A 12,790-nucleotide genomic window follows, 5' to 3' on the forward strand; every position below is an offset into this window, starting at 1 on the left:
CATAGAGGTAGAGGGGAATAAAGTTTGATGCTCATCTCCACCACTGAACTTTAAGGAGGGTCTTACACCCACTGCAAATACATGTAATATTTAGAAACAAGAACACACAAACACCAGACTGCAGGCTCACCTGGAGGGCACTGGGATAGAATTAAAGAGAGACGGCAGAACAGAGAGATAGACAATTTCACACTATTCTATAAGGGGCTGCTCTCTTGTTGGAGCAAGATATGTTTAGCTTTGTTTATGTTTATGCATCCATTGTGTCGATGTGTTTTTCTCTGGTTTGTAGCATCCCATTACATGTGGGTGGTCAACTTATTAGTTTCTGCTGATGGAATGTAACAGGAATGATGGCTAAAGAAAGAAAGCACAGACTGATGAGGAGTAAAAGGTCAACAAGAGAAGGATAGCAGCATAATGAATGGAGATTGGCATTTATAAATAGCTGAAGAGAGAGGAAAGGCGTCCTGGCAGATAAATTATGCAGCAGGACGCTGGGATGTATTCATGCAAATACACATAATTTTTTACACTCTGCGCAAGTCTGTCTGAATCACCCTTAAATGATAAATCCCATGCTAGTTTTAACCTAATGGTTGAAACGACACACAAAACAGGAAATGTGACATTTTCCAATTTGAATGCATTTTCCTATAAAGAGAAGGGAACTTTAAATCAGTGAATACATTTTTAAAATAAATGGCAGATATGAGAGTATGTCTGACCAAATTTGTTTTTAAAGAGCTTCACTTTCTAACACTAGAGGTCTGCAGTAAAAAAAGTACACATTTGTGGTATACATGTACAATCAACTGACTCCTCGTTGACTAATAGAGTCACAAATTCTTTACTCGTAAAATTCTACAGATTTTGAGTTTAATTTAAAAATCTCTTTTTATTTCCCATAAACCAAATTTTACCCACTAACTCCCCCACGACAGTTACCAGCCTTTTAAGAAGGTAAAAGTGCATTTCATCCGAGATACAAGAAACCAACCACTGCTTCTTCTTTTTTTTAACCAGCTGCTTAGACTTCAGAACATGACTAAAATTGAGTGCTGTTAACTTGGCACACTGAAATATCACTATTAAACAGGAGAGGGTGGCATGATGGTGTGGCACATAGCGTTGCTGCCTCACTGCTCCATGGTCCCTGGCTTGATCCTGAACTCAGGTTAGTGTCTGTATGGAGTTATCCTAATATGGGTTTCCTTCGGGTTCTACAGTTTTCTCTGACCTCCCAAAAATGACAGCAGATGGATTGGCTGCACTAGGTGTGACAAAGTGCGTGAATGGTGCTCCTGCCCAGTGTTCCTGGGATAGATTCTGGATCTACCAGTGTGGGAATGTCAAAATAAAGCAGTTACTGAAAACGAATAAACGGACCCAGAAAGTAAGAACTGCGACAAACGTCCCAGGTCTCCTCTATGCTGCCCTGTAAATCAGGCTGTTCCAATTTGAGCATCATGAAAATCATTTTCAGAATTTACCCAAGTCAAATAACGGGCCATCACTGCTAATAATGGACCTGAGGATAGACCAGGGCTTGGGGTATTGGTAGATGAAGAGGTCATGCATATTTGCTACAATATATCATTAAAGCCACAAAATGAATGCCACACCAATCTATGTCTTAATTTGGAGTGACCAACGCTTCAGACACTGAGTGGCTGATACTGAATGGTAAATCAATTAACTGTCAAGCTGAGGCTTCAGATATTGATCTTCCTGTGAGCACAAGAGCAATATGACCTTAAAGATGTCCAACTAAGAAGCAAATGAACCGGTGCAATAACTGCATGTAAAACACAAACTAATAATATCTTAAAATGATTGTGGTAGAAGATATTGACAATTACATTACATTACTCCAAGCTAACCCAGTTGCCGTTTCAAATGAAGTTATTGATCAGACAGACACAATTATGGAAAGTAATTCTCGCCTTTATTAAGCAATAAGAATGAGACTATGAATTCCACTGAAAAAAGTTGTAATATCGTTTATAAGGCCAAGAGGGTACTACATGAAAGATTCATACCATCATCTTGAGTCCCCAGTAGAATGGGAAGCATGAAAGTTCACTCAAAAGGTCTAGAAAACACTTGATAGTGAGCTTTCAATTCAGATGACAGAAAAAAGTGGACATGTGTGTAATTCAGAGCACGTGCCTTACCACTCAGTCCTAACCTGCGTGGTTCTCAAAGTGTGGTACAGGAAGCCCCAGGAGTCCATGAAGGGTCTGCGATTTCTCTCTCTCTCTCTCTCTCTCTCTTTTTTTTTTTCTTTACAGTGGGGGTAAATCACAACCTGCTATAATCAAACTCACATCAATGACATTATTATTAGAAATAATATAATGGCACCACAACTTGACTATTTACATCAACTTGAATTTACTGACAATTTTAATAAAAATGAGTTCTATGTTTATCAAGTTCAGAAATAAATAAATAAATAAACTTTCCGTTTCCAACAGTAAGTATTATTTTTACAGTATTGTATTTAAATAATTTGGTTAACTGATTTATTTAATTTAGCTTAGGCAATTTAAAACTAAAATATTTTGTAAAATAAATCTGTACAGAAAGAGGGTAAGAACTCTTTTTTTTAGCAGTTAAAGGGGTGACTGACTATAAAAAGTTTGAGAACCCCTGGTTTAAACAATATCTCATTAGCTTTCACTTCTCTTGATTTAATAATTCTTTTTTAATGTCAGTCAACTATCATAACTATCATCTATCTCGACTATCATTTAAAAAAAAAAGCAATATTAAAAAAAATCTCAAATCAGCAATCCTCGAGAAGTTTAAAACTGTACTGGACCTTTGGCACTTCATTTTGGCTCTTGTAGTAATCAATATTGCACAAGATCATTGATACACTTATTAGTCACAAGCTAATGGACTCTACTGACAATGTGTGTGTGTGTGTGTGTGTGTGTGTGTGTGTGTGTGTGTGCAAGGCTTGATGAGCCAGTGAGAAGAGAAGAGGCTCTATCTCTCCAGCCCAAACATCTCCCAGCAGACATCCATTATTCAGCACTAAGCTTTTTCATCACCATTCATATAACATCCTGCCAGTGTGCATGGACCTATTTGCCGTCATTGCTGCTGCGCCACAATATACCGCTTGCAGCCATTCAAACTTCTCACACACAAACACAAAAATAAATTAAAAAAAGAATACACACATTTGCAGCAAAGCAAACCTGCATCTTAGTTGCTAACCGCTACCAAAATGATACTATTATAGAAACCAATTCTTTGTCAGTCCCTCCAGGATTTTGTGATCACAGATATTAACGCAAAATCAAGCGAACTCTGCAATATTAGGAGGAGCTTGTAATTTTTTTAATTGCCGCAGATTTTCTACAGTGTATGTTCGACTTTATGTGATTATTACACATGTAAAGAAATATACTGAAACTTTAAAAGAAAGAATTAAGCACCAATAATGCTGAATAGTGACCTATAAGTAGGAATTTCCCTCATGACTATGAAAGGACTGTGTTTCTTTCACAAATTAATAAAACATTACTAATAGGCATGCGACAGTGTAAAATCTTTATATTATGATCATAAGTAAAGCTGAGGACTGTTTTCTTTCTAAACCAGTCTATAGATTAACCAGGCTGAAGTGATTACACTTGGTGAAACAACTTTTCTGGGCTAATTTATATAAGCTCACTGTCATATAGCATGTCTCCAGCAGGGAATTGAGAAGGCACACATGAAATACAACTGCTAATGTAATGAATATGAAGAAAGTGGATTACTTTCTTGATTGCTGATTTTCCAAAATGCTTTTGGAGGAGAAACTAGAATCCAATGTCCAATCAAAGTACAAATTAAAGCAAATGAAAGAATGACAGAACTGTATTTTTTGTGTGGTTTGAACAAAAAAGAGTCACGGATTTCCCCTCGCGCTGAGTGTCGGAGCATTTAGCGTGCATGAACGCAACAGAACGCACTTCTGGGTTATCACTGACTTTGTTTACTGTTACATGTGTGTTTTGTTTTGGTTTCTGTCCTGTCTCCACCCCTGTTATGTTATTGGTTGTCTCCTAATGTGTCTCAGCTGTTTATGTTTTACCCATGATTACATTTAGTGTTTAAACCCCTCGTGTGTCTTTGTTCTGGGTGAAATTGTTTGTGTGTTTCTGTGTTTTCCACCAGACCCGTACCAACCCTCTGATCTTTGTTCTGTGTTTCATGGTTTTGATCCTATTTTGTCCTCACATTGCTGATTCTTGTCTATGCCCTGTTTATGCCCGTTTGCCAATCGCCTGAGCCCTCGCTTGTTTTTTGACCATGTTTTCGCCTATCATTCGGATTTATCTGCCTGCTTCTCTTTGAATAAAGCTTTTAACTGCACTTGCATTGGTCTCCAACCCCATTACATGACAAAAAGATGGCAAATGGCAAACTCAGCTTTTCTGTTTACCATGGTTGCTAGTCAGAACACTTAAAGAATTGAAACACTTGACTTAAAATAATAGCATGAATGGTGACGACTATCTGTCCTTCAATAAGTGTGTTCCTGTGTGTATGCATTATCAGAATTACTTTATCTGTAAAGGAAGCAGTTTAAATTAGGGACCCCCTTCAATTTCATCGCATGCTCTGTGATATTTGTTTAATCATCCTCAAGCTTCTAAGAAACTGGTTTCTCATCTTAGAAGAATGGAACAGTGGTGGCAATATTTTAAAGTGCCCACAATAATAATATTTTGAATCAGCAATAAATGACAGTCAATAGTGACACAAGTATGCACTGACACAGACACACAGACACACACACACAGAGAGGAGAGAGAGGAGAGAGAGGGGGAGAGAGAGAGAGAGAGAGAGAGAGAGAGAGATACACACACACTTATCCAAAATCTTCCATCTTAATTTGTGCACAGTTACCGTGAGAGAGAGAGAAGCTGGGATCATGCATAGAGAGCAGGGTCATGTGTCTTTATAAAAGTGAATCACATCTATCATGTGCAAGAGCTACAGGAAAACTCATTAGTCACTGCAGCAGTGGCCGGGCCTAGCGTGTCTCACACGTTAATACCTTTAAATATACTCATGACCAGACAGAAGAGCTGCACAGAGACCTCTTACAGTAGACAGCTTTAGCTGAGCAATTAATTCATAGTTTATCCTTTTATATAAGTATGTGTACAAAATAATATGTAAATATACGTTTTTCAATAAATACAAATATACTGGAGTCTCCACTGTCAGTGCTTATTCACAGTTAGACATTCTTTTTCTGTCTTATTAAATTCAAACAAGAAATGGAGGCTGGTGAGGGAGCAACCATTTATCAGAGGAACAAACTTGTTTTTTGGACTTTCCACAACAGTTTATGTAACTACAATTGGATGTATGTGTATGTATATGTATGTATGTATGTATGTATGTATGTATGTAAGTGTCACTCTAATAAATAACTTTTAGCGTTGGCATAGTGCTGTGGTATAAGAGAAAAAAAATCACTTCTAGCAGTGTTGCCATCTTAGGAACTTGGTTGCTAGATTTAATTACTTTTTAGATGCCTTTAGCAATTTTATTTAAAATGTTCCCAAAGACCAATCACTGATCACCCTTGTGTATCCCAGCTGTGCACTTCTTTGCTATTTGAAACAATTTTAAGCTATACTTAAAAGACACTTATTTTATTTTATTAGATGCATATTATTAATTAAAGTAATAAAATAAAAGTAATAATAGCAATTAATCTTTTAATTTTCAGAGATTTGACAGAATTATAGGTCTTTGTAAATATGTAAAGAGTTTGTGGTGCTATGACCAAAGATGACTTTGTGTGTTATCAGACAATGTTTTGATATGCAAATGATGGCCACAGCTCAAAGATTATGCAAATGGATTTGTGACCTCATCTGGTGACTTTTGGAGACTTTTTGCAATTAGGCTAGGTTGTGGGGCTGATTTGATAGACCATTAGGTTAGTTTTTGGGTTGGTATTGCCACACAGACTTGGTAGCCCTGTATGAGGCCCAAACTGTTCATCCCTTGATTACCTTCTGGTTTGTCATAAGACCTTTAATGAGGTGACCTGTGGTACCTTTTTGAGAACAGACCTTTTAAACAGACTATGTTTCAAAACAAATACTCTCATATTAAAATAAATAATTTGACATACTACCTAGTACACTACAGTATGCGTGCTTCTAAAGCAACTACTATACTGCTAAATGTGCAGAAGATCATTTAAATGTAACTACTTCATCATGATAAGTATATCATCCTAAACAGTTTTTGACATATTATTTAGTACAGTGGTAGTTAGAAAATTTAGATTTAAATGTCAAACTATCTTTACTATAGATTAAAAATTCATCAGTGACGTATTTATCTTATGGGAACAGCTTATCTGTGATTAATTACAAGTTATTTATAGTGAAGGTTAATTACTGAGATAAAGTGTCTGCCTACTATATGATGGTTCAAGATGGTTGAACCAGCATGAAACTCACACAGCTCCCTGTTGGAGGTTCATCAGTAACCCCAGTCATGCACCACATGCTGTCAGGATGTATGTAGACCTACTTTCTTATGATTGATTATACATGATTTGGCCACTATGAGTTCTAATATTGCCATCTTCTGGCCACATTCATCAGTGATAACACAGGCTTGTTGCCTTAACAAAAGCATATAATTTATCTGACTTAATGCACCAAAAATTTCCAAAAATCCAAGAAATATTTTACTTTCTGAAAACATCAGCAGACCTTAGAGGCTTTAACATTTAAATCACATCACTTTGATTGATCATTTGACCACCTGTTTGTATTATATTTAATAACATTGCATAATTAACATTTGTGTTAAATGCTTTTGCACTGAACTGTAATTCAAATACAATGTGAGTGTGTTTTTATTATGATTTTTTTGTTTATTTGTTTTTTGTTTTTATTTGTGGCTTCTGATGCTCCTAATGCACCTAATCAGTCTCAAATGTAGCATGTATCTGGATGTACTGCAGATATAGGACTCCTTACTAATGAGAGAATATTGTTATATTATTTATACTGTAATCGTGTTGTCTAGAGAATTAGCAACCACTGAACAGCTAATCTAAAATTCAGTTTGAAAAACATCTCATTTCAAAATATCCCCAACATTGTCAATATTAACAGAACTGATAAACAGACCACAGTATGTTTCCATGACCACAGTTATGTGGGCAGGACATAGATGCCCAGTAATTTCCATTCTCCACCCATGGAGTAATTTTCAAGGTAAAGTGGAGACAAATTTGTTATCAGAGGGGAGAAATGGAAGCTCAGGAGCACTGGATGATACACTTGCAGAGGGTCTACTACCCTACTCTCGCAGCCATCGGAATCCCCTGTGAGTATTTACATTCATACTCATTTGCACATACAGCATGCAACTGAAATATTAATGGATAAGGGTCACTGAGAAGAGAATGGTGATGATGGTTTCCATGCATACCCTATAAGAAACAAAAGGTTCAATCTAGAGCCCGTAGCACTTCTTCAGTTTGTTTCTTACTTGTTTACCCTTAATGTGGGACTATTTAATCTTATCCACATAGGGCTGGGTGTGATTGCAGGTTTTCACTCCACTGATTCACCTGTAATCAGTTCACTGAAGCCTTCAGTGGATTCTCAGATGTGGCTCTTGCATCGCTGTAATGAAAATCTGCAGCCACACCAGCCATTTGTGGATACTTTTGGAAGGGTTCCATGTAAAAAGCTGAGTACCGTGTTGCTAAAAACCCTTAGATGATCACAGAGGATTTTAAGCACTTGATTTCCCAGTCATCTCATGGCTCATTGATGAATTTATGACAACATTAAAGCATAATCTGCTCTATTAAGCATAAAATGCTCAAAATTCCCCATGACAAATAGACAGAAAACCACTTAAGAAAACCTAAATTCTAAATGATAAATGATGCACGGACTCCAAACAGCAATGCAAGTGATGAATTCTGATGTTTTGCTCTGCCCTGTAGCAAACATTATGTCTTTCATGATCTTCTGGAGACGTAAATGCATGCTCTCCAAATCGAGCCCCTTCTACCTGATGGCCATCTCCATAGCTGACACAGCTGTCCTGCTGTTTATCGTGGTGTTGGAGCTCTCCGTTAAATACCTCACAGTGGAGCCCTTCTGGTCTCGGGAACCATGGTGCAGTGTGCGGGACATCTTTGCCTACGGCGCCTCCAACACCTCTACTTGGCTGGTGGTGGCCTTCACTGCAGAGCGTTTCCTCTCCATTACCACCTATAGTCTCAGGAAGCAAGTCAGCATCCCTCATGGTACATTATGGACCATCTGCATTATCTTTGTGCTTGGTCACTTGCTGGCATTGCCCTATTACTGGGCCTACATATCCATGTACAGCCAGGATCTCCAACGTTGGGTCTGTATATATAAACCCAATTCCAACCTTCAGTACCAACTTGCCATAGTGAGCATGCAGACAACTGTTTCCCACATTTTGCCCTTTGTCATTATTGGCATCCTAAATGGCCTGACGCTGCGGCAGATCTCTCTCATTAATCGAGTGCATGTAATATGTACATCAGGCCAAAAGGTGACACCATTGCTACGTTCACGTAAGAGGAAATCTGTGGTGCTTTTGGTGACCATCTCCATGACTTTCGTGTTGCTGACCATCACCCGCTCCATCACTCAGATCATCTTGCGCACTAAGGGCTGGGCACTGAATCGTGATGACTACAGCCTGAGCATAAATGTTGCGGCGGATATTGGCACCATGGTCAGCCTTAGCAACGCCGCCATAAACATGTACTTGTATGCGTGCACACAGACCAAATTCAGACAGGAAGCTATAGCCTGTGTCAAATATTCTCTGCGGAGATGCTGCTTGATCACAAATAGTCCATCTGGACACAAATGAGGCACTATTTGAAAAGTGGATGAGGTAAACACTCTTATAATAGCTATGGGCTCTTCTCTTCCTAAAGGAGTCCCTCTCTGATATGAAAACCCACACATAAAGGCTCTAAGGGTTCCCCTGGAGGAACAAACTGAAGAACCCTTAAGGTTTAAGACTGCAATGCATATTGATACCTTTTACAAAAAGAGAAGTGCAATATGATGCGTAGATAAATCAAATCAGATCAGATTGTTTGTTCATCAGCCTGTATTTTCCTCTTCATTCATATGTTTAAGTTTCAGTTATAGCTTTAATTGTTGCAGTATCACTTTGTTGTTCTGAAGTTAGCTACAGTAGCTATTGGGCTTTAGCAAATCTTTACGTTTACAGAGAACTGAAAACTAGAAGTGCTATGAAGCAAATGCACTGTAAATATAGTGAAATACAATGCTTAGAATGAATAAATGCTTGTTTACCTTTATGTTTAATAATTTATAAAATAAAAAAACTGACTTGTATTTTCATTTCCATCTGCAAACATACAATATTCTCTCAACTATTCTTCTGCATACATTCCTTCAAAATGCATATCAATATATGATTCCATGATTCATTATTCAGTTGTGCATAGCTTAATTGATTATTATTGTATAATGCACAATAGATTTGATGTAATTACTATATTTATTCATGTCTAGCTTTTCTGCTAATTCTGTGTAAATACTTTTTTTTTTTTTTTGGAATTTTAAATGAATTCACTTCATATTAGCATAAAGCATACTTTTCAACTAAGAAATGAAAGATTCAATAATATTAGTCTGGACTATTGTTAAACAAAAGCATTATTAAAGACACTATCATTAAATAAAGCACGGTTTGGAGCTGCTCAGTGGTATGTATATGGTATGAAGAACATACATGATGTGTGCTGTGTGCTTCTGTTAACGTTTTGTCATTAAAGCAAGAGGTAGTGGAAAGAGGGTCAACAGTTGATATCCATCAACTTTAAAAATTAAAAAAAACAAATGATATCAGTTCATCTCCTTTTTGGAATGTGGTACAAGTAAGGGATAGAACATGATGGGATGGACTGTTACAGGAAAATAATCAATGTTGGGGTGGTGTGATGCAGTTCGTGAAGCAGCTATAGTTAATAGTACATACAGTGCTGTGAAAAAGTATTTGCCCCATCCTGATTTCTTCTCTTTTTGTGTATATATCATACTAAATTGTTTCAGAAATGAAAACAAAATCTAACATAAAATAAAAGCAACCCAAGTAAACATAAAATACAGTCTTTAAATTATAATGTTATTTATTGAAGCAAAAACGTTATCCAATACCAGTGTAGTCTGTGTGAAAATTTATTTGCCCGCGTAGTTTAATAATTTAATTCCCCATATCTATGAAACTGCATTCATAATGGGGTTCAGCTGGACTAGACGCAACCAGGACTGATTACTGCAAACACTGTTCAATCAAATCAACACTTAAATAGAACTTTTTCAACAGCATGAAGTTGGTTAAAAGGTCTTACCCAGTAACACACCATGCCAAAGTTGAAAGAAATTCCAGAAATGATTGAGGAAGGTGATTGAAATATAGAATAAGTCTGGGAAGGGTTACAAAGCTATTTCAAATGCTCTGGGACTCCAAAGAACCAGAAAGAGCCATTATCGCCAAATGGAAAAACTCGGCACAGTAATGAAGCTTCCCAGAAGTGGTCGACTTTCCAAAATTCCTCCAAGAGCACAGCAACTACTCATCCAGGAAGTCCCAAAAGAGACAAGGACAACATCAAAGACCTACAGGCCTCTCTTGCATCAGTAAAGGTCACTGTTCATGACGCCACTATCAGAAAGACACTGGGCAAAAATGGCATTCATGGAAGAGTGGTGAGGTGAAAACCACTGCTAACCAAGAAGAACATTATGGCTCGACGGAATTTTGCCAAAACGCCTTGATGATCCTCAAACATTTGGGGAGAATGTTCTGTGGACTGATGAGTCGAAAGTGGGACTGTTTGGAAAACAGGGGTCCCGTTACATCTGGCTTAAACCAAACACTGAATTCAAAAAGAACATCATACCTATGGTCAAGCATGGTGGTGGAAGTGTGATGGTGTGGGGATGTTTTGCTGCATCAGGGCCTGGGCAACTTAATCGAGGGAAACATGAATTCTATAAGTTGAAACTCAAGCGCAACTGGATTATGCAGCATGACAATGATCGAAAGCATAGGAGTGAGTCCTAGTCCTAGAAGTAAGTGAAAGACTGATCTCCAGTTATCAGAAGCGTTTGAATGCAGTTATTCCTGCTAAAGGTGGCACAACCAGATTTTAAAGTTTAAGGGGGCGAGTAGTTTTTTTTTTACATGGATGATAGGTGTTGGATAACTTTTTTTTGATTCAATAATAAAATAAAAACAAAACAGTATTTTGTGTTTCATCAGGTTGCCTTTGTTTTATATTGTATTGCATTTAAAGATCTGAAACTACTTAGTATGAGCGATACACAAAAACAGAAGAAATCAGGATGGGGGGAAATACTTTTTCAAAGCACTGTATATATTGGTTTATATATACCAACATATCTTAAAGTGTTATTCCTCTTATACCAAACTAATTTGCCAACAATTACAACTTTTAATTTAATAATGAACATCATATTTTATAAATGCTTATAGTTACATATTTAATCCACAAGACATGTCCGTTCCTGTTCCTTCACCAGTCTCTCGTTTTTACTCTCTCATTTTTTTCTCATGTTACTGGAAAGCCTGAACTCATCTGTTCTGAAGACTTTTCTATGGCAGAAAACTTGCTGACTCCTTCCATAAATGTTAAATGTCTCCTTACAGAAAACTTTACCATATCAATGAGTATAGTTTCTGTGAATTAACTTTTACTATAGAAAATGGCAATGTATATAAATGAGTGCATTAATGTCAACCTATGACTTTAATTACTGCCAGAACTATGGTCAGAGCTTCTGTCTTAGGAAATTAACCACCACCACCTGACCAATCAGACTTCAGGATTCTGCAGTGCTGTGGTATAAATATTCTCTAATGACTTGTGTGCCAGTCCCTTCTTCATGTCAAGTCTGGAGAGAGAGATGGTATCATGACAAAACTTACAGTATTTACTTTTCCTATTCTCCTATTTCTTCGTCTCCTATTTTTCCGCTGATTTTGTTTCATGTTTTAGACACTTCATTTGAAACTGTTTTAGACAAATTGTACAAAATGGGTAAATATCCATTTTAGAAATACAAACTTGAATACTGAACTGTATAAACTGTATCATACAGTCTGAAGCAAGGTGCAACCATATGAACATCTGTATAAAAGGAACTGGTGCCAATAAGCCATATTGGTTACCAGAATGAACCTCTTAAACACTTAAAGAAATTTAGAGTTAATTTTTAGTTCTTAGAAAACCCTTTTCAATCTTTTGAAAGTTTTCAATCTGGCACCTTCAATCTTTTTCTACTAGATAGCTTCATTTAGACTGTCGTGCTTGGCAAATCGATATTCAGCCATGATTTACACATAATTTTCTCAAAAATCCAAAATCATGTGTCAGAACAGAATAGTTTAAAGCATATTAAATACTTTTTTAAAAAATAGTTCAAATACAAAATATTTACTCAGTGTCTGCAAACATTTAGTCAATACACCCCACTTCGTTTTCACACATTTATCCCTCTCATCTGCACCTTCATTTGTTCAAGCCAGTCAATTTGAACCCCATAAAACGACTTTAATCTAGCCTTTGCGCAAATACGCTGTCTATGAGGTTTATCTATTGTTTGGGAGAGTGGCTATGTTTGCATTTGAAATTTAATTTCCTTTAAAAACAGAGATGTGCTCCAAACAAGTCCAGCCAATAGAC

General features: G+C 37.0%; 1 protein-coding gene across 1 annotated transcript; it reads left to right on the forward strand.

The window, feature by feature from the left end:
* The first annotated feature begins 7,298 nt into the window (after positions 1-7,298).
* LOC128607520 (probable G-protein coupled receptor 139) lies at positions 7,299-8,916 on the forward strand. Its single transcript, XM_053624425.1, has 2 exons — positions 7,299-7,374; positions 8,006-8,916. Exons 1-2 carry the CDS (start codon positions 7,299-7,301, stop codon positions 8,914-8,916), a joined length of 987 nt encoding a protein of 328 aa, XP_053480400.1.
* Positions 8,917-12,790: the final 3,874 nt, after the last annotated feature.

Source organism: Ictalurus furcatus, chromosome 5 (genome assembly GCF_023375685.1).
Source record: "Ictalurus furcatus strain D&B chromosome 5, Billie_1.0, whole genome shotgun sequence".
Classification (NCBI taxonomy): Eukaryota; Metazoa; Chordata; class Actinopteri; order Siluriformes; family Ictaluridae; genus Ictalurus; species Ictalurus furcatus.